The sequence below is a fragment of the Cupressus sempervirens genome, chromosome 5 (assembly GCF_028749045.1).
Source record: "Cupressus sempervirens isolate cs-2001-9-10 chromosome 5, ASM2874904v1, whole genome shotgun sequence".
In the NCBI taxonomy this organism is placed as follows: Eukaryota; Viridiplantae; Streptophyta; class Pinopsida; order Cupressales; family Cupressaceae; genus Cupressus; species Cupressus sempervirens.
Window position 1 is genome coordinate 751,265,760 of NC_143122.1, and position 27,649 is coordinate 751,293,408.

General features: G+C 35.0%; 1 protein-coding gene across 4 annotated transcripts; it reads left to right on the forward strand.

Moving 5' to 3' along the window:
• Nucleotides 1-21,349: 21,349 nt before the first annotated feature.
• On the forward strand, nt 21,350-26,754 carry LOC149558100 (putative folate-biopterin transporter 2). Of its 4 annotated transcripts, none has more exons than XM_089832495.1 (7): nt 21,350-21,492; nt 21,793-21,891; nt 22,148-22,647; nt 24,059-24,318; nt 24,574-24,669; nt 24,767-24,928; nt 25,500-26,754. In XM_089832495.1, exons 3-7 carry the CDS (start codon nt 22,284-22,286, stop codon nt 26,094-26,096), a joined length of 1,479 nt encoding a protein of 492 aa, XP_089688621.1. In that variant the 5' UTR covers nt 21,350-21,492; nt 21,793-21,891; nt 22,148-22,283; the 3' UTR covers nt 26,097-26,754. The 4 variants fall into 4 exon arrangements, with proteins under 4 accessions (XP_089688621.1, XP_089688624.1, XP_089688622.1 ...); XM_089832498.1 differs by having other exon boundaries at nt 21,356-21,492; nt 21,822-21,891; nt 22,038-22,647; nt 24,167-24,318; XM_089832496.1 differs by having other exon boundaries at nt 21,356-21,492; nt 21,822-21,891.
• Nucleotides 26,755-27,649: the final 895 nt, after the last annotated feature.

The window sequence follows — 27,649 nt, forward strand, 5'->3', positions numbered from 1 at the left end:
AGATGGCTTTCAGCTTGATCCACATCTCATAAGTAGTACTACAATCTTTTTCTTCATCAAATTCGGCATAGTTGAGAGTTAAAGAAATATCAATCATCATAATATTATGATTCTTCTTCTCTGCAATTTCTTCAATAGTCATATTTCCAATAGGTGCCACATATTTGGAGTTAAGATATTTTAGACCTGAATCACTGATGGTTTCCAAATTTAACTTCATAAGTTCCTGCCATGCATTAAAGTTATCTTTGTTCAACTTGGGGATCTGCCTTCTATAAGACATCATGATCTTTAGCTTTGGTCCTTGAAACCTTCTCTGCAAGCACCAAATGTTCTAATACTAATTGTTGGAAATATAAGAGGAGTAACTGATAGGGGAGGGGTGAATTAGTTACCATAAAAATAAATCCTAGATCCCTTACATGTCAATACAAAATATAAACTCTGCTGAAATTGTTGTTACTCAGTTAACACATAGGCACTCGATTAACACACTAACAATATGTTGTAACTCAGTAACCACTAAAATAAAATAAAAATTACTTAGAAAATACTAAACATGCTAAACTTAAGATATTATCTATGATTAACCTTAATTAACTTAGTTACATACACATAAAAGGAATAACATGAACACAAGTGACACCAAGATTTAATGTGAAAACTCAATTTGGGAAAAACTACCAATTGCAACTAGTTATTGATTTTCACTCTTTTGAAGTGAGCCCTATTAGAAGCTAACCCTGTTAAACATTAAAAAATACACTATTAGGTGTGATCCTATTTGAGGATTTAATCACCCTATTAGGAGTGGCCTTGTTAGAGGTCTTTAGACACTTCAATCTAGAAATGCCACCTTGTTAGAGGATTTACAAGTAGTTTATTAAGCCAACTCTATTAAGATATTTAGTTCACTACTACAATGGTTAAAGAGTAACAATGATATGATCTAATTTCTGATGCAACTATATTGCTGATTCCATATATCAATTCTTGCTTGAATACTTGATCCTTCCTTATTGAATGTATCTTTGCACCTCCTCAAGGATATTATGCTTATCCTTCTAATTCGCTTCCTCTAAGCATCTCCTATTCTTCCATCCACTTACACACATTCAATCCTCAACTTACCTTATATCATATACAATGTCAAGCTAGCTTGAATAAATCTTAGAATAATTAATATTCATCTTCCCAATCGGCTGGAACCAACAAATAAATCAATTAAACTCAATATGTCAAAACAACAAAATCCTTCATTAGTCGACCCTTCTTGATAGACATTAACTCAGAAATGATTTTCCTATGTTAACCAAGTGAACTTAGTTAATAATGCATCTTCAAAAACTTCCTTTGGTAACCGAGTGATCTTGGTTATCACTGGTTCCATCCAACTTTCCTTCGTTAACTAAGTGAGCTCGGTTAATACTCAAATTTTGCTAACTTCACTTCGATGCTTGAGTGAACTCAGTAGACACTATCTTATAAACTTGGAAAACACTGAAATACTCAGTAGAGACAAGAAACTATCTTCATTGCCTGAGTGAGCTTGACATACACTGAGTGGTAAAGATATGACATTTTGTGTAACATCAACGACAATATACAATTGATCAATTATTTTCAACATATGTATGTGAGTATATATGTATGTATGTATGTATGTATGTATGTATGTATGTGTATATGTATATATGTATGTATATGTATATATATATATATGTATGTATGTATACATATATATACTTATGTATATCTATACATGCATGCACACATGTATGTATGTATATGTATATATATATATATATATATATATCTTGTGGATTGTGGATTATATATTATAAAAAAATATGACATTAATCATTCCCAAATTTGTTTTGATCGATTGTGGAGAGCTACGCACAAAAGAGGGTGGAGAGCTCTAAACAGTGGTGGAGATCAATGAAGATCTAAGATTTTTTTGGTGTGCCATTGTGATCACTGCATTTTATTGTCATGCCCTTGCAATCTCTATATTTCATTTTTGTGCCCTTATGATCTTTGTATATGTAAGTATTTATGTATGTATATGTATATATACATACATATACATATACACATATGTGTGTGTGTCTATATACATACATACACACACATATATATGTGTATCTATGTATATATATATATATATATGCATATTGTATATGAGCAATGTTAGTATGCTAATAGAAACCAAATTTAAATAAAGCTTCTACAAACTAAACAAAATTCATAAACTTCAAGATAGACTAAGATGAGCTCTCAATTGAGAATATGAGCCATTAATGGCTCTCTCAATAAGAAGCTCTCTTGTTGAGTGGCTTTGTCTAAATAGATAGGATGTATGCTCAAGCTTATGCTTCAAAAAGGGCTTCAAATGGAGTTGGAATTTGGGTGTGAGTGTATGGTTTTGATGTAAAATGGCTTCTTAAAATGGCATTATGACTTTACTTCATGGATTGTGTTATTTTGCAAAGGGGAAGGATCCAATTTATAGGCAAGAGGCTTGAGGGATTGAGGGCTAAGATGCAAGGATGGGAAAAAGCTCATCGAGGGCTCAGATTGCATGAGAGGAGAGCACATGGATTGTGCTTCCTTATAGCCAATCAGGGAGTGACACGTGTCACAGGGTGAGAGGATGGAGAAAAGGGGAAGGATGAGTCAACAAAGGAGGCTCAAGGGATAAAATCTTCATAAAGACCCTCATAATGGCTTGTAAGAGCAATAAAAGGGCTTGGAAGAGTCATTTATGGCCTAGTGGACTTCATAAAGTTTTATGGTTGAGATATTTTGAGGGAGATGAGAGCAATTTCGACTTGGGCTTGATTAGGAGGGTTTTAAGCTTGCTTAGGATTGTGCAAATGATTAGAGGATGGATTGGGATGGTTTAGGATTAGCTTAGGGATATGCAAGTGGATGACATTTAATGAGGGTGGGTGAAAGAGGAGATATTTGTTAACTTTGGCTTGGGTTAGTAAGTCTTAACCCATTTTTAGGGAATGTGACAAGGTTAGGAGGGGATTAGGATTAGGTTTAAAGACATCTTCTAGAAGAGTCTAGACTTTGGATGAGGATAAAGACTTTCTAGAATAGTCTAGAACTTCCTAGGATGAGGATGAAGACTTTCTAGAAGAGTCTAGAACTTCTTAAGATGAGGATAAATTAGATTTTTAGGAAATATAAATTAGATTTTTATTTATTTCAAGGGTTTGGGTTGAGGAGATATTTATTACAACTTTTTTTAATAAACATGAGGATTAATATTTAATCTTAATTAAATATTTTGAGTTGGGATTAAGGGTAGGAAATGATGGGATTAGCCTTTAATCAAAATTAAAGAAGGATTAGAAGATTTTGGAAGAGGTTAGTGGTCTTAAGGAAATTGGCCAAGTTTTGGGCAAAAAATAATTTATTTATTTATTTTGGGTTTTTTGGTCAATTTATTAATTAAATAATTAATAAATAAGGAAATAATGTTTAAATAAGATTTAAACATTTTTGGGAGGGATTCCTTAATTAAATATTTTTAATTAAGATAAAGGGATTTAATGGCATAAAAATAAATAAATTAATTAATAAATGATGATGTCATCAAAATTTTTTCAGAAAATAAAAATACTTTATTTTCTAAAGGTTTTTAGGTGTCTACACATATAAATAGAGAGATCTTGGCACAACAGCTAAACAATAAAAGTCACTCAACATGTAGTATGGCCACATATGCGATGACAATGGTAGATTCCTCTTTTTTTCTCTCATTTTTCATGTGTTTATTTCACTTGAATGATTATATCTTGGGGGAGAATTTTGTAATATTGGATTCATTTTATGTATGGGGCAATGAGGACATTTCTAGATGTACCCATGTTTGTTGTATAGGAACACTACAGAATTGTGATGAATTACTTGTGAGAAATGAAGATGGGCTTTCCTTGAGAGTAGCCCAACTTCCAGGTACTTTAAAGATTGATCATTTCTTAAATATTTTATTTGTTAATGGGGAATTTAGATGTTGGGGGGGGGGGGGAGGCCAAATGAGCTTCCATCTTGACATGGTTGGCCCTAATTAGTAGATAATATTTAACTATTCTGAAAGCCAAGTGAAGCTCAACATTAACATATGATTGCATGACAACTAACTGTGTGAATCTCTTGGTTTTAGGTAATGTAGAAGTAGGCCATAGTTCAATATGCAATCTTAATTTATATGCATATGACATCAAGTGGAGTTGAAAAATGCAACAAGTTTGCATTTGTTGGAAATGATTGAAAAGATCATAAGGGAGATTGTTGGAAATGATTGAAGAGATCATACATAAAAAGTAATGGAGCTAGTAAAGAATGTTCTCAATCATTGTTTTGTCATTGATGTCAAACTTGCTACTTGCAAGAATGACAATTGCTTTAGTGATCCAAATACTATCAATAGGTTGATTGACAAGGAGGAGGCAATCAATAAGATGTAACTAGTACACCTAGAGAAAGGTTGAAGTTATGATGTTGTAATGAAGTACAAGGATCAGCTAAGCCATTGATGAAAAAAATGTATTGACGACATACTATAAGACACAGAGAATGGGCACACTGAAACATATCAAAGATGTAAGGTTTTAGCTAAGTCATTTGTAAAGCCTAACTAAGTCTATTAGAGAGGGAGCTGAGCAAGCTAGTAAGTGTCGAACAGATTCCTAGTTGAAGCTGAGCAAGTGATCTTCAGATATCGAGTGAACTTCAGATGTTGAGTGATCTTCAGATTCTGAGTGATCTTCAAGTGCTGAGCATGATACAAGTGCCGAGTAACACAGAGGTGCCGAGCATCAGTAAACCAATAATGCCAAGTTGCTAGATTATTTCTAAGATCGAAGATTCATCAGATCTAAGCCGACAAGGTTGTTGTCTAGAATTTTGTGAATTAAATAGAAGATAAGAGTGATGAGCTGGTGGCACAGAACACCATGTAAAACATTTTTGGAGAATACAACTGGACTCTAGATGAAGTTTCTAGATAAGAGCAAGATATGGGGTAGATACATTGTACCCTACCTAATCCATTTGAAACCCTAAAGTTGGAGAGGGAGAATCAAGCGGCAAAGGCAATCTAGATTTCTATTTAAGGAGTAGCAAGGTCATGAAGCAAAAGAGAGGAGGCCAAGCATGAAAGCATAAAGTGCTAAAGGAGGTGCTAAGGAGTAAGAGAGCACAGATACTCTGCTTCAACAGATGACCACATATATGGTTGCATTGGTATGATGAGTAAGAAGACTTAAGGAGACAAAGCTTGAGATGACAAGCTGTCAAAGATGAAGTGATTAAAGCCAAGAAAAAGGACTGAACTAAAATGTGATCTAAAATCTGGAAAATATGTTGTAAGTTGTATCAGATCAAAAAGCTATTATTGTTACTCTCTAACAGTTGTAACAGATAGTTTAAATCCTATGAACTTAGGTTGGCTTAATAGCCATGTTATAAATCCTTTAACAGGGTGACATTCCAAGTGAATGTTCAAAAGGCCTTTGACCAGGCCCATTCCTAATAGTATGGTGAAATCCTCTAACAAGGTCACATTTAACAGTGTGTTGTAAGCCTTTAACAGGGCATCACTTTAGAAGAGTGAAAATTAAGTAGCATGTTACTGGTGGTTTTTCCCAAATTGGGTTTTTACGTAAATCACTGTGTCATGTGTTGATCTTGCATGTTTTATCCCTGCATATTGATTTGTTGTAATTTGCTAAAATGATTGATTTAAGTTTGGATGGATGAAAAGTTTATGGGCTCACTATAATTAGAGAAAAGGTATTATTAGGGCATTTAGACCTTGAATAACTAATTCACCCCCCTCTCAGTTAATCTAAAGAACTCTAACAACATTTTTATTAGAGGTTTTTAATTAGGTATTTTAAGTTATAGACCATCATGAACATTGTAACTTTGACTCTTATAGGCAAGGGTAATGTCCTCAACATGCAAGAAAATCAAGACTTTCTATGTGTTGACTTTCTGAGGACATTCTTTTGGGCATAGCAACTAGAGTTCTAATGTTCATGATAGTCTGTAATTTTAAAAACTTAATAGACCTTTTAAATAAATGTAATCATGGTATGTTTTTTCAGCTTTGCCTATTGTCCATAGAGCGTAGTTGCATGTGCATTCTCAATTCACAATGGTGGAATCTTATTTTGGATGCGATAGAAAAATGACATGCACCAAAAGATGGGAAAATGATGTCAGTTTTGCAGGTCTGGAACCTTTTTTTGTAATATTTGGTCACACGTATCCACATGAATATGAATATTTTGTCACACATATCATTTAAGAACATTGTTTTCTTCATATCCCGGGTTGAAATAGGTGATCATATCCTCAAGTCATATATCCTAAAATAGGTGAAAATTGTTTTCTTTTTTATTTTAATCATGTGAGCAGTGAAGATGGATTTTTGTTGAGAGTAGCACAACTTCTAGGTACTTTAAAGATTGAACCTTTCTTAAAGATTTTAGATGTTAATGGGGAATTTAGATGTGCCACCTTCACTTGGTTGGCCTTGATTAGTAGAAAATATTAAACTATTCTCAAAACCAAGTGAAGCTCAAAATTAACCTATGATTGCATGATAACCAACTATGTGAATCTTGTGATTTCAGGCAATGTAGAAGGAAGCCATAGTTCAATATGCAATCTCAATTCATATGCCACAATTTTTGGTCAATATGACATTTCTGCAATTTTAAATACCACAAACATAATAGTTAAGAATGAGCTTTGAATATTGAAGGAACATTAATGTATGTCTGCTAAACTTGACCAGGAACATAAGTCTATATCTAGACAAAGAAAATTAAGTAACCTATCAAAAATTTCCCAAGATCACCAATTAGACTCCTGCATGAGCATCTTTTTTGGCCTTTAAAGATTAGATAGTGTTATGGGTTCCTATTTTGAAATGGATATATGTGATCAAGCATTGTTTTAACTGTTTGTCAGTTGATGTTGCACTTGTAGTTGAACTTAACAACTGGAGAGGAAGTTGAAATAGAATATGAAGTAGATGGTTGGTTCTATGCGAGTAAATATATTTAATAAAAAATAATGCATTGCATCTCTAGACTAGTGTATTTTACTAGCTAACCTTTCATATATCTAAATTATTGCAGGTAAGGAAAAAATGACCTGGAAGAGATGGTAAAATGGTTGGATTGGTCCCTATGCTTTATATGAGCCCTTTATAGAGCAATATTTATTTAGCAAAGAAATAGATATGTAGCCCTTTTGTCCCAATCTTATCTAAATTTAGACATGATCTAGCCTTGTCCTGTGTGCATTATCACCTGAGTTTTGGTAGTTTTGTTTGAAAGTAGATGTGCATTTAAAAAATAATGGCTTTATGTAAATCCATTGGTTATTAATTCTTTTATATTTTATCCTCAAGTCATCTATCTTCATGTTGTTTTTTGTGTTGGGCTGTAAGTATTAAGAGAGTTGATTCTATTAGCCGAAATAATGAAAGTGAATATTGTAATTGCTTCTATATTAGATTGTATTAGAGATTTTTTTTTCAATAGTTTATTGAATAACAATGGAAGTGTCACTAATTTTTGTTTTTTCTTCCAATCTGACATTATATTATTTGATAATATAGAATCCTCCATTAAAAATATTGAGAGCTAACCATATGAAATAGATATATCTTTATGTGCTATTTTGGATGCTTCCACCTCATTTGCATGTACTTGGAATATGATAATGGGGTAGCATCTCCATGAGAGTCCTCTCAACTTCTCCTTAAATTCAAAGTAATTTTTTGCTCCCTTTAATCTTATTTCTTTCTTCCTTTTTTCCTTGTCAAGTAGCCAAATATGTTCGTCTAATGAATAAATGTTTTTGCTACGTTATGAAAACATGGGATGAACTAAAATTTGCTAATGTCATAAATATAGTTTTCATCTTGCAAGTAAAGTTTTTTTTGGAAAAAATAGCGAGATCTACAAATAACAAATTTAACAGAATGATTCATTACAATGGAATTATATTTCTTGATATGTTGATCCACCATATAGTTCTATTTGAAAAAATAAAGCATGTGGATTATTTTTTTTTTTTAAATTCTATTTGCTCTAGGCCATTTGGAAAGTAAAAATGGTTTTAAAATATAACACCCACTCAAACATTAGACAATCATGCATCAGGCATGTATAAGATGTGATCTACTAGAATTTTATTCTATGCTGCTATGAAATTAATGTAATTTGAATATGTGTTACTTTAAATGTGATTTAAATTTATTGACCAATTTTTACAATATGTCAGAGTTGTCAACTAGTCCTTGACCTTGCAAAACCTTGTTCTTTTTATTCCAATAATTAGATCACACTTAAAGGAAACTACTTTGTATATTGCCTAACATTGCAAAACTTTAGGCATCCTTTTTAGGCATATATTTTACAAATATTTTCATGTCTTCTTCTTGACCGATGCGTCAGATGTAATACCCATCACTAAAATTGGGGTCAAAATAGTTGAAATTCATGTTAGGATTAGCCTATGGTAGCTGCCCAAGATAAAATTCCAAATTTTGTTTCTCTCCCCTATTGTTTTCCACATGCTTCACAACCCCCTTCAAAATAGACATAATGAGGCACATTGCCTTCAAATAAACATTTCAATCTATCCTTTTTATTTGTCTTTCTCTAAATCCAAATAGAGATAAAATCTTGCTTAAAGGGAAATTTTTGTGGATGACATGGGTTCTTCATATACAGTAATTCTCTTTGCACCCACACTAATGAAATAAGTGTTTTGGGTTTATGATTTGTGTACATCATCTTGGAAGGTGGTAATTCTTTGAGATATTGGTGTTGCTTTTAATGGTCTGAATCAAATTATGTCAAGACATGTTTTTTATAGAGGGGTTATATATTGGTTTCTTCCTTGATTTTTTGTGGCACCCAATGTGTTTCCTTGCCTAGACCAACCTTGTGCTTTTCTGGGGGTGAGACATTTAGGCTAGATCAAAGCTTTTGGTATCACAACTTAATGAGGAGAACCCCTATTTGAATCTAGTGCGATCAACTTGGGGTGGGATGTGTTCTATCAAACTATACATTGGATGGATGTGTGCAACAATGGTGAAGAGGAAAATGTGTTTTGGATGTGGTGGTTAGTTTCCAAGGAAAAGGAAATATAGGGGCATAAGATGTTTGACATGTACATGTGGCTCTCCAATAGCAAGAGGACAATAGGGGGCTTGAACATGTAGTCATCTCATCACAACTATCCATTCCATTCATCAATGCCTTGATATAACTAGTCACTTCTATAACTTCTTGTTGTTTCTTTATACTTCCACTTCTCCTCCCTCTTAGCTTTGAAGAAGCTTCTAGAAGAGCCTTTCTACCTCTTTTCTTCACTAAGTTACTCATGGCCTTCATAGATTGAATGAAATGGGCACCCCCCAAACACTCCTAAACAAAAACCAATATTAGAAATATGACACCAAAGATAAACAGATATTAGACCAGCAATACATCACCACAAAAATGTGTTACCTTTCACATTATAGCAAACAGTTGTACATTTAATACAAACCCATGATTTGGTTTGTTAAAAAAATGAAGAGAAATTTGAATTGCTAAAAAAATGTTCTTTGTTCACCTATTTTGCAAACAAACTGAATTGTAACAAAAGGAATTAAACATGTTCTATGCTTACCTATTTTCCAAGCAACATACTAAATAGTAATAGAAAATATGTTCTAAAATTGTATTCTACATCACCTATTTACCAAGCCATTGACTGAATTGTTTAAAAAATCTATTTTGTGTCAATCTATTTTCCAAATAAAAAGCATTATATCAGATTCAATACATTTCATACATCTATAGTACCATTTGCAAAGATATAAGATGAAAGAAATTCAAATTAAAGCTCCCCAAAAGTTTTAAGATTTCTACAATCCACTATAATGCTAATTTTTTCTTTAGCTCTCTTGCATTCTAATGACGAAATAGTCCTTTGCACAATTATATTCAAAAACACTATAACATGTTTTCAAACCAATTGAAATAGTAGCAAATGCAGATGACCAAAAAAAGGGTTTACAAAAAAAGCTAATAAAATAGGTAGCCAAACAATATAGAGAGAAAAATACCTAGGGCTATAAAAATATAATAACTTCATCCAGTAATTTTGAGTTGTTCTTATACATCTATTCCACAACTTATCTTTTGCAAGATGCAACACTCAAGATGGCACAATATGCTTATTTTAGTGTAAGGATATCTAGTAATCAAATTGAGGGGTATAACATGAATTTACTATTTTTTTTCAATAATTTGGCTAGCTATCACAATTACAATGACACATTTCGATGGCTAGTTTTCACTTGCATGACACAACTATTGCAAACCCATTGCAATTATGATGGCTAGTTCCAACGGATCAACGTTGCTTCTACAACACAATTGTCACATGGACATCACAATTGTGATGGTGTTAATAGTCGCAATTGTGATAGATTCCCTTACCATCACAATTTGTGACAACAAAAGTCTGATGCCCATCTAATGAAAGCAAATTCATGGTTCAGTTGCTTGGGCAATGTGTGGCCATCACAATTGCGATGGCTTGCTGTCGCAATTCAAGTCCAAATGTAGTAGTGGTAAGTTGAATTGTGATATTTCTATCAAGATCTAACTATGTATTTTTTGAGTCAAACTCAATGAGTCATCTTTCATGAGAAGTGGTTCACATGAACCAATATCTTATGAGAATCAATTAGTTCTCATTAGATCTAGGTGATGCTCACATAGGTGGAGCACTAAGACTTCTTGTGAGGTCAGCAATGCAAGTACTAGTCTAGCCTAAGTGTGTGTAAGTACAAAGTTTCCTCTATGGTTAAACACACTCTTCTTACAATCCCATTTGTAAAACCTTCACCTAGTGTTGTGCCTTATAAACCATTCATTTTAAAGCTCCTTAACCTCATCAGTTGTTACATAGGAGATATTTTCCATACCAAGTCAAATTGTGATATTCCTACTAGGATTTATCTATGTATTTTTTGAGTCAAACTCATTGACCCATATTTCATGAGTAGTGGTTTATAGGAAGATATCTCTTATGAGAATAAATGGAAAAATTAGCAGTCATAAGAGCTATGTGATTCTCACAAATGTGAACCACTAGAACTTCATAAGGCACAACACGTGGTGAAGGTTTTACAAATGGGGTTGCATGAAAAGTGGTTTAACCATGGAGAAAACTTTGTAGTTAAGCACACTTGAGATGGAGTAATGCTAGGATGGGTGACTTGTGATTCACCTATGTAAGAATCACCTAGATGCAATCAACGTTAGGTGTACCATTAATTCTCATAAGAGATGGGTTCATGTAAACCACTACCAATGAAATATGGGCGGACGAGTTTGACTAAAAAACTACAGAGTAAAATCATTGTTGGTGTAAATACGTACTTTACTATTTACACTTACTTAAGTTTACTTAGGTTTATGCATTATTTAATTATTTTACATTATTTAATTATTTTTATTTGTGAGACACTTAGGAGTTTGTGCACCTTTTTGAGTTGTCATGTAGACAACACAGGAGTAAGCAACTCTAAATTAGCACATGGTGTCTACAACACTGTTTTGTGTGTCACACCCTTGTAGGCTTATCCTTACATCACCGCACTTACTTCTATGCTTAATGGAGGATAACCCATATCTGGTGAACATGTGCTTGGTTGTATGACACATCATGTAGCTGATTACAAGGAATTCTAGAAGCTCTCCTAAGGCCTTTATATTCAGGCACTCCTCGTGTACTCTCAACCAGTTATTGAATGAACATCATCATTCTGATCATACTCTCTCTTTGGTCTACTGTGTGCTTGTGTTGAGTTCTTAGTTCCTAGGTGAATTTTGCCCTTAGGAAAATTCTTACATTTCCACTGAACCATCTGTCTCCTTTACTGACAAAGAGACTTCCACTAATTGTTGTTCATAAGGATCCACAATCATGCCAACCTGAGTAGATTGATCATGTAGAGAATGGACATGAGGGTCAGAGTGAGGCCTCGCAACAACTATAGAAGAATCATCATCAATGAGAAGATGTAAGTCCTCAAGTCTGTCTCCCAAGTCAACTGAAGCTAGAGCTGAAAGACGAGATGTACCATGATGTGATGGACCTTTCACTGTGGCAATGTAAGCATGTGGACTGGACTGACGTGACCTCTCATTGCAACTATCGACAGAACCCCATGTGTTTGAACCTGTTGAAGCACTATCACTGGTGTGACTATTAGTTTCCACTATGTATGATGTGCGGAGAGGAGTAGAGGACAAGCTGGGAGAACTTTCCTCAAAGCAAACATCCTTCTCCATAAAAATCTCATGAGTCTCTAGATCTATAAGTCTGTAAGCCTTCACATTGTCTTCATAACTGATGAAGGTACAAGGCCTAGGTGTCGGTGCCTTGCAACTCTTGGAAGAAAGGTTTGCCCATGCTAGACAACCAAAGACTCTAAGGTGACTCACAACTGGTTTTCTGCTGCACCATGCCTCAAAAGGAGTCTTTCCATCTAAGGCTAGATGAGGAGACCTATTAAATATGTGAGTAGCACTACTAATGGATTCAACTTCTAATGTAGGATCGAGAGACTTGGCCTTTATCATACAACTTGCCATGGTCTTGAGAGTCCTAATCCTCATAGCTGCAACATCTGTCTTGTGCAGACTAAATGCTGGTGAGTTCTGAAGATCAATCCCCTCAATTTTGCAAAAGTTCTTAAGTCTTCTATCAACATATCTATTCTCATTGTCCATCCTTAGTACTTTGATGGCTTTCCTTGACTTGTGTTCAACATGAGTCTTGAAGTCTTGAAGCTTATGAACCAATTCATTCTTATGATGAAGGAAGAAGACCCAAGTGAATCTCAAAAAATTCATCAAAAAATGTGAGTATGTAGTGGCCTTGGCTGACTGAAGTCACTGCAAAGGGTCCTGGTAATACCATGTGAACTAGCTGAAGAACAACGGGAGCTCGAGAAGACTTCCCTTTATCATAATTCTCCTTGAGATTCATATCCACTGAACAAGATGAACATCCTGCCTTAGAAAAGCTAATATTAGGTAGACCTTTGACCATGTGTCTTGAGAAAAGTTGCTAAAGAGAGCGAAAGTCAAGGTGACCAAACCGCTCATGCCATAAGTTGATGTTTGAAGTAGAGTGAGTTAACAAGGCTTGAGAAGGACTCTTAGGCACAAAATGGGAGAAGGAGTAAAGCCTCTTGTCATCATTGACTTTCCCAACTGCTACCAATGAATCATCTTTGAGACTTCACACCATCACTGAATCTGGAAGGAACTCAACCTTATGACCATCTCCAAGGTGAGTGATTTGGTAAACTAATAGGAGATTGGAGCTTAGATTTGGAATGTAGAGAACATCTTTGAATTCCCCATTTTCCATTTCAACATGTCATTTCCCTTCAACTTCCATCTTAGTATCATCTCCCACAAAGATGTGTGGTACCTTTGACTGCTTCAATGAAGAAAAGTCTTCCTTTGAAGAACCCATATGGTAAGAGGCACCTGAGTCAAGTATCCATTCTAAAGAACTTGTGTTTGCCATAAGTGCTTGACCTTTAACCTTCAAAGAGGTTGGAGTTGTATCCTTGGAAGTACCTGGCACTTGAATCTTGTTCTTCTTGAGTATATTCTCTAACTCATCAATTCTTTTTGTCTTGCAATGATGCTCGTCATGATTTGGATTTTTGCAGTATGCACAAAATAGTTTGTCCTTCTTTTCATTACTTCCCTTCTTGTTTGAAGAAGAACCGCCTTGTTGCAAGGAGTCATGTTGTGTCTTAGATTGTGTTTTCTGCTTCCACTGCTTCTTCTTGTTGTTGCTTTTTCCCCCTTGACTAGATTTGTGATCATCACTAGCCACCAAGGCTTTGGTCTTAGATGACTTGAGAAGTCCAAAATCCACCAAGTGAGATTGTTCAACAATCAACATGTCTGCAAATCCATCAAAGGAAGGCTTCTAGTAAGCAGATCCCATGGTCAACCTATGAGTATTAAAACTCAAAACAAAGTGGGTGTACTTAGAAGGTAGCCGCTTCAAGATGTGATGAATTAACCTGTCATCCTTCATGGGATTTCCACAATCTTTAAGAAGTGCCCTATACTCATTAACTTTGATGATATAATCCTGAATTGTGTCATAATTCTTAGGATCCAAGAGAAGTAGATCATCCTCAATCTGAAATCTCTTTTCTTCATCCACTTTACCATACAACTGTTCAAGTTTATCCCAAGATTCTTTAGATTCTGAACAATTTTTAATGTGAAAGAGAAGATCCCCATGTACACAACTCCTGATAACACCTAAAGCCTGTCAGTCTTGTCTTTGCCAATCAGTGAGTTCTTTAGCATCAATAGGTTTGGTAGTTGTACCATCAACATAAAGACTATATCCTTTTTCCATTAATCTACTCCATGTAATATCTTTCCATGTAGAATAGTTGCATGAAGTTAGAGGAGGACATTTAAAACCCATGATGCAGAAATGTAAAGAGCACAAAAGAGAGACACAAAAACACAGTACACACCCCCCCTTTTCACTCAATCAAAAGACAGAGACCCCCCCCCCCCCCCCCCCCCCCCCCCCAAAAAAAAAAAAAAGATGCTTTTGGCACTTTATAAGTAGTGCATTTACAATGGACCACTTGTCAAAATGAACAAAGTGGACTTTCTGATTTTTCTTTGCAACTGCCTTATGAGGCTTAAATTTGTCACTTAAGCATTGTAGCTAAGATTTACAAAAATTTTGAAAAAGAAACAAAGCTTTATAATGTCAAAAAAGGCCTAATTCTGAAAGTGAGAAATTGGTCCATACAACCCTAGAATCTGGCTTCAGACCTGGAAAGTAAACAAAAAAATACACACTTTCAAAAAAAATGAAACCTGAAAAAGTGACCAGATGTGCCCGTATGGAGCTTCTGAAGTTGCAAAATGCAAGATTATGCAGGTACAATTGCCAAAAAATGCAATTTTTGCAAAATCTAGGCACCAAAACCAAAAAATAACACCACCACTGGAAAATTCAAGAAATTTTACCCAATTTCAAAAAAAATTTGCACTTGAATAGGAATCTGGATGTCCAAGATATGGGCTCGCAAAGTTAGGCTGCCAAACTGAAAAGCAATCTGGAGAGGGGTCTAGGGAAAAAATTGCGAGTCTAAATTTGACAGTCAAACAACCATCAATGCAATTATAAAATGCCTGGAAATGACGGTCAAATGACCATCAATTTTAACATAGAGTTCTGATGATGTCAGCAAAAAATTAGCGCCATTGGGTGACGTGGCAAATGACCTGTCTGTCTGTACTATATGAAAATGTTGATGTGGTGTATAGAATCCGACGTGGCACTAGACAGTTTCCACGTGTGATGTGGCAGTCCTGATATTACAACTGTTGACGTGGCAGAGGTTAGAGTAGTTAGCATCTGACTATATGCTGACAGGATTCCACCGTGGCATTTTACATCTGCTGGGCAGGAAAGTGACACACAGTAGTAGAAACAATCTACCAATATCATGGACTATAGAAACTGTGGTATTAAAAATTGAAACCACTGATGAGAGTTGGATTTACCGCTCGTTGGAGTTTGAAACCACAGTTACCTTTGCTTTTGTTGGAATCATGGAAACCCTCTGCAACTGTCAAATTTGTGACCATGAGCTAGAATGGGAGCTACAAGGGCCAGAATTTGTATTACCTATCATTGCCAAAAACTTGCAGTCTGCTGGGAAAATGCTAACCACAGTCGGGATACTGTGGTTTGGAAAAACCACTGGCCGAAATCCAAACACTACGCTTTCGAAATATGCTGTGGCGGGATGTCAGAAATGCGATAGTCGATGCCGAAGTAAGTGCATTGCAAGGAAGAATGGATGTGACTGAGAAATGATTTTGGTTGCCGAAGTGTGCAAACCTCGGTGTTTCAAATGGCGTTGCCGGGACTATTTAGTACCTGCCGAAAACCACACAATAATGTCGGGTGAAAGTCTGCGACTACTGGAATTCAGAGACTACGCCAAAAATTTGAAAAATGTGCACGAGTATAATCCCACATGTAGTCCATGGTGAGAGTTTGAAAACTTTATAACTCAAATGTCGTGGGTAGTTGAAATAGAGATGCCTGCCAATGAGGTTTGGAGGAAGGATGGCCGTGCTGTGCTGGACCGGGCCGTATTGAGTTGATTAATTGATATGGCCCGATATTTGCAGAGGCAGGTTTCGTACTGTGTCGCTGCTAATGTGGTATGGTCTGCTCTTTGTATTGAAACCTACCGAGCCAACCAAAATACACTTTGCGCACAAATAAAATATACTTCCAAATAGCAGATTCAGGGGCTGTTATACTTCCAAATAGCAGATTCGGGGTTTGACAGCCCAGGTTTGCTAAATTAAATTTCTCTACTGGGTGCCCAAAGGGAAAAATAAATTTTTGAAAATTTGATGAAAATTACAAAGAAAAATGACAGATTTGAAAATGAATTACAGATCTAAAAAGACCATACTCGAACTGGAAATCGGGGCCTCTGAGTTCCAATTTGCAAAATTTTTTTGCCTCACGATCTACTTTGGGCCAAAGTAGTCGAGTTTATAGTTGATTTTCATTGGTTCAGCGTTCCAAACGCAATGGCTAGGTCAGATTTGATCCTAGACGCTCCCAATTTTTGCAGCACTCTAGATTCGAGCTGAAGTGATGAAGCAACTGTGGTCTCAAACGGCTATGTGATGAGAAAATCTTCAAGTTGCTCTAATACCATGTAAGAATTTGCCTAAGGGAAAAATTCACCCAGGAACTAAGAACTCAACACAAGCACACAGTAGACCAAAGAGAGAGTATGATCAAAATGATGATGTTTATTCAATAACTAGTTGAGAGTACACTGGGAGTGCCTGAATATAAAGGCCTCAGGAGAGCTTCTAGAATGCCTCATAATCAGCTACATGATGTTTCATACAACCAAGCACATGTCCACCAGATATGGGTTATCCTCCATTAAGCACGGAAGTAAGTGCAATGATGTGAGGATAAGCCTACAAGGGTGTGACAAGCAAAATAGTGTTGTAGACATCGTGTGCTAAAATAGAGTTGCATACTCTTGTGTTGTTTACATGAGAACTCAAAAAGGTGCGCAAACTCCTAAGTGTCTCTCAAATAAAAATAATAAAATATTGCAAAATAATTAAATAATGCATAAACCTAAGTAAACTTAAGTAAGTGTAAATAGTAAAGTACATATTTACACCAACAATCATAATAGCAATAACACAATATTAGTGTACTTTTCAAGCTCTTGATAGTTAGATCTTGAATCTTCAAGTTCCAAATTTACTTGTCTAAGATTAGCATTCAAATTATGACATTCATCTACTTTGATCTTTAAATTCACTTCAAGTTTTTCTTTTCCTCTTTCCCATTTTCAATCTCTTCGACCATCTAAAGAATGGTGATCTCAAATTCATGTTGAAGTGATTCTTGTTCCTTTCCAATTTTATCAACCAAATCTGATGAAGATTCAATATCAATTATCATAGGCTCATCTTTCATCTTCTCAACGAGTTCCTCCCTCTTAAACTTTGGCATGCAAACTTGTTTCTTGAGTCTTCTGATGTAAAAATTTCCATCTTTAAGATTTAATTTTAATCTTTCCTTATCTGCATTGGTTTTATCCAAGTCCTCAAGTGTCACTTCAAAATTCCTTTATAAGATGCCTGCATCCATTAGGATCATCCTCAAGCTTAATGGATTATTCTGAGGAACTAGGTTATGAGACTAATTAGGATTAAGAAACACTATGAGTGGGGAGTGAATCATTGTTGCAACACTTTTAAACCAATATGACAATTTTCAGCTAAACCAAATGCAACCATAAATAAAAATACATAAAAAGTAAAATATACACCAACTCATAACAATATTATTTGTTCTCAAGGTAACCCTAGCCAAGGGAAAAGCACAATGGGGGTTGAACCCACAAGATTATGCACTAATATGGAAGTATCTCTATTGGGATATTTGAAATGTTAGGAGTCATTAAATAGAATTTAGTACACGATTCGATAGGAGGCTAACTCTATTAGGAGTTGTGAGAACAAAAAAGAGCTCACTTCTTGAGAATAAAGGTTATAGCCACCTTTTGGACTCACTGTCCAAATACAATAAAAGTATTACATAAAAATGAACTATTGCATAGCATCACAATGCTTGATTAGTTATACTAAATCTCACATATACTCTAATCTCAAATTATGTATTAAGGCTTGCACCACACTATATCCATACATGCCAAAAAATCTTTCCTATATACTCTTATAATTCGTTAATCTAGTCAACTTTACTAACCCTTCACAAAACATGCCCATTCATTTACAAAATACAAAATTAGGCTATCCAAGCATAAATTCCTTGGATGTCATCCCATTATTACTAAGTAATTGAATTAACAAGGTAATTGAATTACTAAGCTAAAATACTCAATTACCAAATCTTCCTTGAAACACTATCATACTAGACCTGTTCTACTTCACATTACCAAAACACATGGTAGACTTCATATTAGCTCAAGTGACCATAGAAGTAGCTAATACAAATTGTATATATCATATTTATAAATTGTTGCCTCATCTAATAAGTTTGATGTCATTGCTGACCAAAGCTGTCCAACTATATAGTACATTTATTTCCCAGACTTATACATTTTTAGATCCTTTATTATACTAAAATTGGTTCTTATCACAAGAGACCATGCACATGAGATATGTTGCCATCAATGACAACATTTGACTACCCACTTTCCAACAAATGTTTCTACTAATAATATGTGTCTTGAAAAATAACTACGGAGCCTTAAGAAAGACCCAACATTTGCTAAAATACAAAGAACATACTAGATTTCACAATTTAAGAAGATTATTATTTAAATTTATGTAGGGAAAGATGTGGATGACAAGGGTCTTATCATTTGTAAAAGCCTTAGGCTTGCTAATCTTTATTGTGATGCTAAAAACATATTCCATTTATCAACAATAGAGAAATCCACCTATAAAACTTTGAAAAGTTGGACCCGTGTACCACATGACAACTTTCACTTTAACCCTACTTGTATAAAGAATTAAAAATATTTAATTTAAATTTTCACAGGTGAATCAAAATTAGCGAACAATTCAAATGACAAAGTAATTAGTTTCTCTTGTAAAAGTGAGGGGGAGAAAGAGACAATATAAAACAAGCACACCCCTATGCATTATCTTCAAGAATGACATGGTACACAAAGAATGATAAAAAAATGGCATTCAACCTTTAAATAGCCTTGATACACACAATTTAATCCAACTTCTAATAGAACATAAAGCTAAAAATGCACCACTTAACATCTACCTATTACACAAGTCTTGAACACACTAAACCCTAATGCTCAATCCTTGACAAATATTTTAGTTTTCTTATTTACTTCTTAACACCAATAATGCAAGCAACAAGTATTCATTGAAATACACACACAAATACTTATATAATAAATACAATGACATTACAAGAATGACTATCTAAATTGATATTAAACATTCAAATCCTCATCAACAAAGCCTCAAACTTTCCCTTCAGACTATCAATGTACCTTCTATTATATAAATAAGATTTTTAATCTAGACAAATCACACCTCACCATAAGAAACCCTCAAATATGAACACAAGAACTTTCTCACACAAAGTTGAACAAAACACTCTTAGATGCATGCACATTAATGTAAACATAAATAAAACCAATCATATAGTTTGAGTAAAATGCATTTTCTGCTCAACTCACATCATTTCTTTTCACAATTCAACAATGAAATAAAATAAGAAGTGTATAAACTTATACTAAATCTTCAACCTTTCACCATGAAAACCCCCAAATTTTCCCTCTAGACCATCCACAACTCTAGTGCCATAAAAAACACTTATGTTACAAAGTAACCACGTTTCCTGCATAAAACACAAAATATATAAATAGACGCATGAAAACCCCACTTAATGATAAACAAGATAATCTTGGATAAAAATTAAACACAAATACATGCCAATACAATAGTAAGCTTGAAGAAATGCTTCTTTTGCTTACAATTTTAATATTTTGTGTACTATTTGAGCCTCTTATGCACCTTTTCATTTTGTATTCACTTCCATTAGGATAGTGCAAATTATGAAACACAAAGTTGAGGAGTTTTCTTAATTATTTAGGTCCCTTCTCAACTAGCATACTTAACTTTATTTATATCACATCTTATTTCTTCAATTTAACTTTGTCTAGATTGCGTCTTTTTTCTTTAAGCTATCAAATGAGGTCACATGTCGTTGGGTTGATAGTTTCTTTGACCTCCACAACAATTGTCCTTTTGATGCACATTTGATTGTTATAGGGTTGAGGAATAAGCTCCAACATATAATATGAAATAATCTTAAATAATTAACTTTATGTGCTAGCCACCAACACTCATTTGATGAGTTGAGCAAACAAGTTGTGTGATGTGTATAGAGCTAGTTGTTTGACTTTATCTACTTCTTTTCCTTTTTTCTTAATGAAAGAGAAACTTAAATATACTAAACATTAACTTCAGAATTGTTCCTTCCTAGCAAATTGTGTGCAATATACATACACATGAATATTAGAAAATATTTTCTTTTAAGCATAACATTGACTTTTAAAATTTTATTTTTTTAAAAAAGACTACTTGTAAAATTAGAATAGACTAACCAACATATCAAGTGCATAGCATAGACTAATCAACTTTTAAAAATTTAACTTTTTTAATCTACACAACCTTCTACAACCTTCTAATTAGATTAATGTAAAAAAACCAATTTCAACATGTGATTAAAAATCAATAATTAGATCAAACTCCAAGAATCTTCTAAGAGATAGAAAATAAATAAAATAATTAAGAAATAGGAAAGGTGAGAAAGAAGATGCCTTAAACTTTTAGTTAGTAATATTAGTTAATATTATTAGTTACTTTGATCCTATGGAACTTCATGGCAAACTAGTTATTATTTATTTATTCATGATTACAATTACTAAAAATAAGTAAATTTCCTGATATTCATCCTCGACCAAATTGATTTTTGTATCCATACAAATCAATGCGCGTTTGATAATAAATTAAACTAACGAGAATTCAAAAGACAACACGCTATTGATATGGGAATGGATATGATGCTGAAGTTAATAAACAAAACATAAAACTATAACTGCTGACTTTAATTAATTACCTCTGACCCAACTGGGTATCATTTGTTGTCTTGATTGAAGCGAACACCAAACGATTGGTCGCCAGGTGCATGATAATTAGGTAGTACATGGATCTCAGGCGACTGCAGGTTTCAGTTTCAGACAAATTTGTATTCAACAGGGTAAGGATACATTCTGTATTTATGTCTCGTTAGTTATATTTGCCGAAATCTAAAAATTAGGAAGATTTAACAAGTCAAGATATATATCAATCGATGGCACACAAAGGTATTTTTCTGAGAAATCAAAATCTAGGGTCAGCTTATTTAGAGCTTCATGAATAGCTGGTCTGTTATAAGTTTGAATCTTAGGAGATTTATATGTTATAAAGATTGAGGGAACCAAAATCTGGGGTCAATGTATTTGGAGCACCACATGTCATGTATTTGGAATCTGGGAAGTAATATTATGTGTATATTCAGGGGATATTCCGTGAAATTAATTTATACAGGACAGGGTAATGGTGGAATAGTCAGTGAAGAAATGAGAGGAGATATTCAGAAGCACATCAATGAATGAAGGTGAGTTTGAATTTGATGTTTTTACTGAGTGTGCCCATGTTCATTAAATATTTGCTATTGCATAACAATCACAAATGTTTGCAGTTTATTGATATGGGTTGTAATTTTATTCATCGTTCTTGGTTTTCTGTATACTGGTAATAAAGAGGGGTGCTAGTGTACATGAGTCTAAAGAATAAAAGAGGAAGTGCAAGATTTGAAGAATGAGACTAGCTATTTTGAAGCCTATGAATTAATGCAGATGTATCTTGGATAGGTTTTAACAGCTGGGGCATCAGATCTGTTGTTATTGCGAAATGCTTAAATAGGGCGGCATCTTGTTGGAAAGGTCAACAGACTAGAATTGTGGCAGCATATCTGTAATTGGATTCAGAGATTCGACATATTCAAGAATGGGGGAATCTGAAACCAGTAATCTAAAGGGAGAGGTTGCAGTTGAAGAGCCGAGTAGAAAAGGATGGGTGGTATATTTATGGGAGCCTTATGTATGGTTGGCTATGCTTGCCAAAGAATTACATGGGAGTTTTGTGTTTGGAGTGGTGATTGTTTATGGAGTTAGTCAAGGGCTTGGAGGGGCATTCTACCGGATAGTTTCATCCTACTATTGGAAAGATGCGCAAAAGGTCCAGCCGTCTGCAGCACAAGTTTATCAAGGGATCATATCCATTCCGTGGATAATGAAACCAGTTTGGGGTTTGCTCACAGATATTCTTCCGGTTGCAGGATATCAGCGTCGCCCATATTTCATCCTCGCAGGTTCTGTTCTTTTCCTTGTTGGAAACTTTTCCAGATATAAACACTTGTTTTTTAACAGAATTGGCTCTTATATGGCTTTTTGGATTTTCTTCCTTTGAATGAGATGATTTGGACTTTGAGAAAATGAGTCAGTGGTTGATAAGTAGGAGATATTTTCCACAGCAAGTCAAATTGTGATATTGCTATCATGATTTAACTGTAGTTTTTGTGGAAAATATCTCCTACTTATCAATTGATGAGCTTAAGAGGCTTTCTAATGAATGGTTCATAAGGCACACCACTCGGTGAAGGTTTTGCAAATAGGGTTGCAACCAGAGTGAGTTTGACCATGAAGGAAATTCTGTAGTTGACCTCTCTCAATCTGGAGTAGTACTAGATGGGTGACCTCTTGGGAAGTTCCAATGCTTCACCTTTGTGAGCCTCACCTAGATCCAATGAGTGCTAAGTGTTCCATTTATTCTCAGAGAGATGGAATTGTGTGAATCACTACTCATAAAATATGGGTCATTGAGTTTGACTAAAAAACTACACAGTTAAATCTTGATAGCAATATCACAATCTCAAATTGAACTGGTTGACTGAGGAAGAAGATGAAAAAATCTGTACGTATAGCATTGCTGCATTTTTATCTTGTGATTTGGAACTCTGTTGGGTCACATAGAATATTGATTTTTGAGATGGTGAGGGATTAATCTTATTTGATGGAATCACCTTAGCCTTGCCAATAACAAAGCCCAATAATCTCCTTTACTGCCCTGAAAGTGTGTTTGACCTATCCAGTTAGGTGGATATGTGAAAACATTCTTCCCCCGAAGCATATGTAATATGAAGCTGCTATAACTGTTGAACACACTGCCTTTGAAGCATTAGCGAATCCCATCAATCGAAATGCCATTCATTATTTCATTTTCTAACTACCTTTGAGCCAAGATGTTTTTAACAATGTAATGTAAAACATTGCCAGCAGGATAAATAGGAGCTGGATTAATTGACAAAGGGCCTAGCACGAAATGGAAGAACTTAAGCTCTGTTAATCACAAATGTTTGATTCTTGAGTGGCTAAACTCTGCCTGTTAGGGCTTTGTGGCGATATTGTCGTTTTTCAGAAAATTAAATATATACATTTCAAAAACACAAAACATATTGTGATACTGCTATCAGAATCCAACTGTGTAGTTCTTGAGTCAAACTCATTGAGCCATGCTTCATGAGTGGTGGTTCACACGAACCCATCTCCTACTTATCTACAAAACATATGTTTCTGTTCTTCACACTACAGTAGTTTCAAAGAAATACCAAAGTTTTCATGCCTTTGTTGGAAGCTACATTTAGGGCTACTGGCCCTGTCTCTTTGGATTAATATAGCATGCCACATTTTCTGATCTCGGATCGTCCTTTTTTTGGTAAGCAGGCTTTATGGGGCTGATCTCAATACTGGTCCTCTCCATACACACTATGATGCCCATTTTCATTACTGTGCTGCTGCTTATGGCTGCAACTGGTGGTGTTGCCATTGCAGATGTTATTATGGATGCATGCATAGCGAAAAACAGCATTCACTTTCCACAATTGGCATCAGATATGCAGAGTTTATGTGGCACGAGCTCGTCAATAGGAGCACTTGTAGGTTTCTCTACAAGTGGTGTGGCAGTGCATCTCCTTGGTGCTCAGGTTTTGATTTACACATTTTCATACCTTACAAACAGATTGTGTTTAGCATCTTTATTGACTTGACATCTGGTGTTGGAAAGTTCATGATAGCATTGCTTTTGTTTAAGGATTCCATATGAGGTTGAAACGGTGACATATCCCAACCACCAGCTTTGGAGTTTGATCATGAGGACTAAAATGCTATATTGTTGGGCTTGCTTTTATTGGATGCATGTTTATCAATACCTGATTTGGCATGTGCATGTTTTCTGATAGGGAGCATTAGGATTACTCTGCTTCCCAGCTATAATGGTCCTTTTCCTTGGATTTATTCTTTATGAGCCTCGTCTTACCAACCATGCACGCAAGCAGGCAAGCCATTGAACTCTCTTTATGATATTAAGTTTATCACTTAGCTTACATTTGGGACTAAGCATAACTTCAGTCAGTCCTTGATCTGGTCTTTCAGAATTTGTTGGAGGCAATCCAGAGTATGTGGAAAGCTTTAAAGTGCCCTGAAGTATGGAGACCTTCTCTCTATATGTACATATCATTAGCTATGAGTTTGAATATCCAGGAAGGCAAATTTTACTGGTATACAGATCCCAAAGCAGGCCCGGCATTCTCTCAGGTATCGCATTATTTCAGCTTTTGCTACTCTTTATTGGCAGATGATTTCCATAATGCTGTTCTTTCCATATTACAAACCTACTGGGAAAAAATGAGCTGCCCTATTAGGTGCTATAATACACGTATCATCAGAATAGTTTCAAAAAATGTACCACAACAAATGTTACTATTCCATCTCAATTTTGGCCTTTCATTTTGCAGAGAACCCTATTCATAATACATGTAACAATACATTCATGGATAAGAAAACGGACCATATAGGACAGCCAAATGTATAGAATACTAGAGACAGAATATAATGGGTAGAACGACAGAAAATGGTTGGAAATTGAGAATGATTGCAATGCGTATTTTAACAAAAGTCATTATGAAATATCAGAGTAAACATGTTAGCAATGCTTAGTTAATGAAATTTATGCGCAACAAAGAAAACAATGAAGCAAAATCAATGCTAGGATCCTAACACTTTGCTTTTTCTATCGAGGCATGTTGTCTAATTTCTTTCTTGCTTTTCTTTTTGATTAGTTATTAAAAAGCAAGCTCCACTAATTGTTGAACTGTTTGGTTTACAGGAATTTGTGGGTGTAATATTTTCCATTGGCTCAATGGGGTCACTTCTTGGAGTGCTAGTGTATCATAAAATGTTGAAGGATTATTCATTCCGCAGCTTGCTTTTATGGGCTCAGCTGATTTTTGGATTAGCAGGAATGCTTGACCTAGTCATGGTGCTACGCTTGAATCTAAAGCTAGGCATCCCTGATTACTTCTTTGTTATAATTGACGAGAGTTCATTGCATATCATTAACCGGATCAAATGGATGCCTATGCTGGTGCTCAGTGCAAAACTTTGCCCTTCAGGCATAGAAGGCACATTTTTTGCTTTGCTCATGTCCATCGACAACTTTGGTCTTCTCTCATCTTCATGGGGTGGAGGCTTGCTGCTTCATCTTCTTAATGTAACACGTACAAATTTTAGAAATCTCTGGTTGACTATTCTGATCAGAAACATCATGAGGATTTTACCTTTGGTGATGTTGTTTTTAGTTCCCAAAAGCGATCAGTCATCAACCCTTCTTCCTTCTGAATTAATTCAATCATCAGATGCCACTGACATGTGTGAAGAGGAGAATATTCAGTTGGTCTCGGCAGTTCAGAGTGATCAAGTATAGATTCTGCCACGGCCCAAAAAGAGAAAAAAAGTTCCAAGTCAATTTTCTAAAACTGTATGCTTTTGCTCCCCGTTATATGATTGCCTATATTATCACTTTAAAACCATGGTTCTATGAGAAACAAAATGGCTCTGATATAGCATGCTGCTATGGAATTTAGTGATGGGAAAGTCTCTTGAATTTGGGTGTGGGAGAGCTGTCAGCATACAGATGACACTGGAAGCACCTTTTGAGGTGATTGTTTGGTATCAGATCATTCCCCACGTAGTACATGAGGAACTGAAAGCTGCAATATTCTGTAAAGGCAAAACCCTAAATGTTTTGTCAAAGTCAAAACCTAGCCAGCATCCATCCTAGATCATAAGACCCCTATGGGAAGAAGGGGACCTTTTCCTATTTGAGCTTATATATATGTGCATGATTAGATGACCTCAGATTGGGCTTTTGGTTCAGGATCCATATATTCTAGTACTGAGTTGTAACTTCCAATGCATGGTGTAGATGCTTTATGAAATGAAATGGTAAAGGTCACTAGTATTTTATAAGGGCCCATTACAAAGGCTACTTCACAGAATGAGGGTGTAGATGCTTTATAAAATGTAATGGTAAAGGTCACTCTTATTTTAAAAGGGCCTATTAGAAAGGCTACTTCACAGAATGAGGGTAACTGCTGTTTCGCAATGGATCCGTGATTGATCAAATATTTCTAAAATTAGTAGTTCTGATGTGTGTTTGACTATGGAATATTTCTAATTTGAATGCTGTGGGAGCCCTTCATTGGCATTTGGCCATCAACTTTCAGCCAATTCAAGAGTGATATATCAATCCAATTTTGTTTCTGTATGCTATGAATGATTTTCAGTAATTTCGCGAGACCTATATTTTTGTGGGCTTGTGTATATGCCTGCACATATGTGAGGAATAAGGTGGTAAGATTGGGGTTTCATGGAGGATGGTTTTTGAAAAAATTTAGTTGGTAATGAATTGCTCATAAGTCATAATAATTGCTAAAATTTTTGCTAATGGATGAGCAAGTTAAGTGGGCCTAATCTTGGAGTAACAAGGTTAAGCGAGCTTGAGTTGAAGTAGTAATAAGATGGGGTGACCTCTCAAGAACACTCAATGCTTTGTGAACATCACCATAGATGCAATGGATGCTAAGTTGACCATTCATTCTCATGAGAGACGAGTTCTTGTGAACCATTAATGAGAAATGAGTTTGACATGAAAACAATAGAGTTGGATATTGATAACAATATCATAGTTTGACTTGCTGTGAAAAATGTCTTATTAATTGCTTGAAATTTTTAGGAATATTTTGAAGGGGGTGAACCTATGAATTTTTAATGCAGCTTAAGCTTAAAAGTTTAAGATTGGAAATTTATGGATGCTGACAATCTCTTGTGTTTCATTAATTTGCATATTAATTTCAACATATTATACAAATGTAAAACAATAAAAGGTTGACATATAATAAATCAAAACATTTTGTATGAGGGTTCAATTTGGTGCAAAGATCTTCAACTTTGGTTGTTTTGTGAACAAAGTGGTAA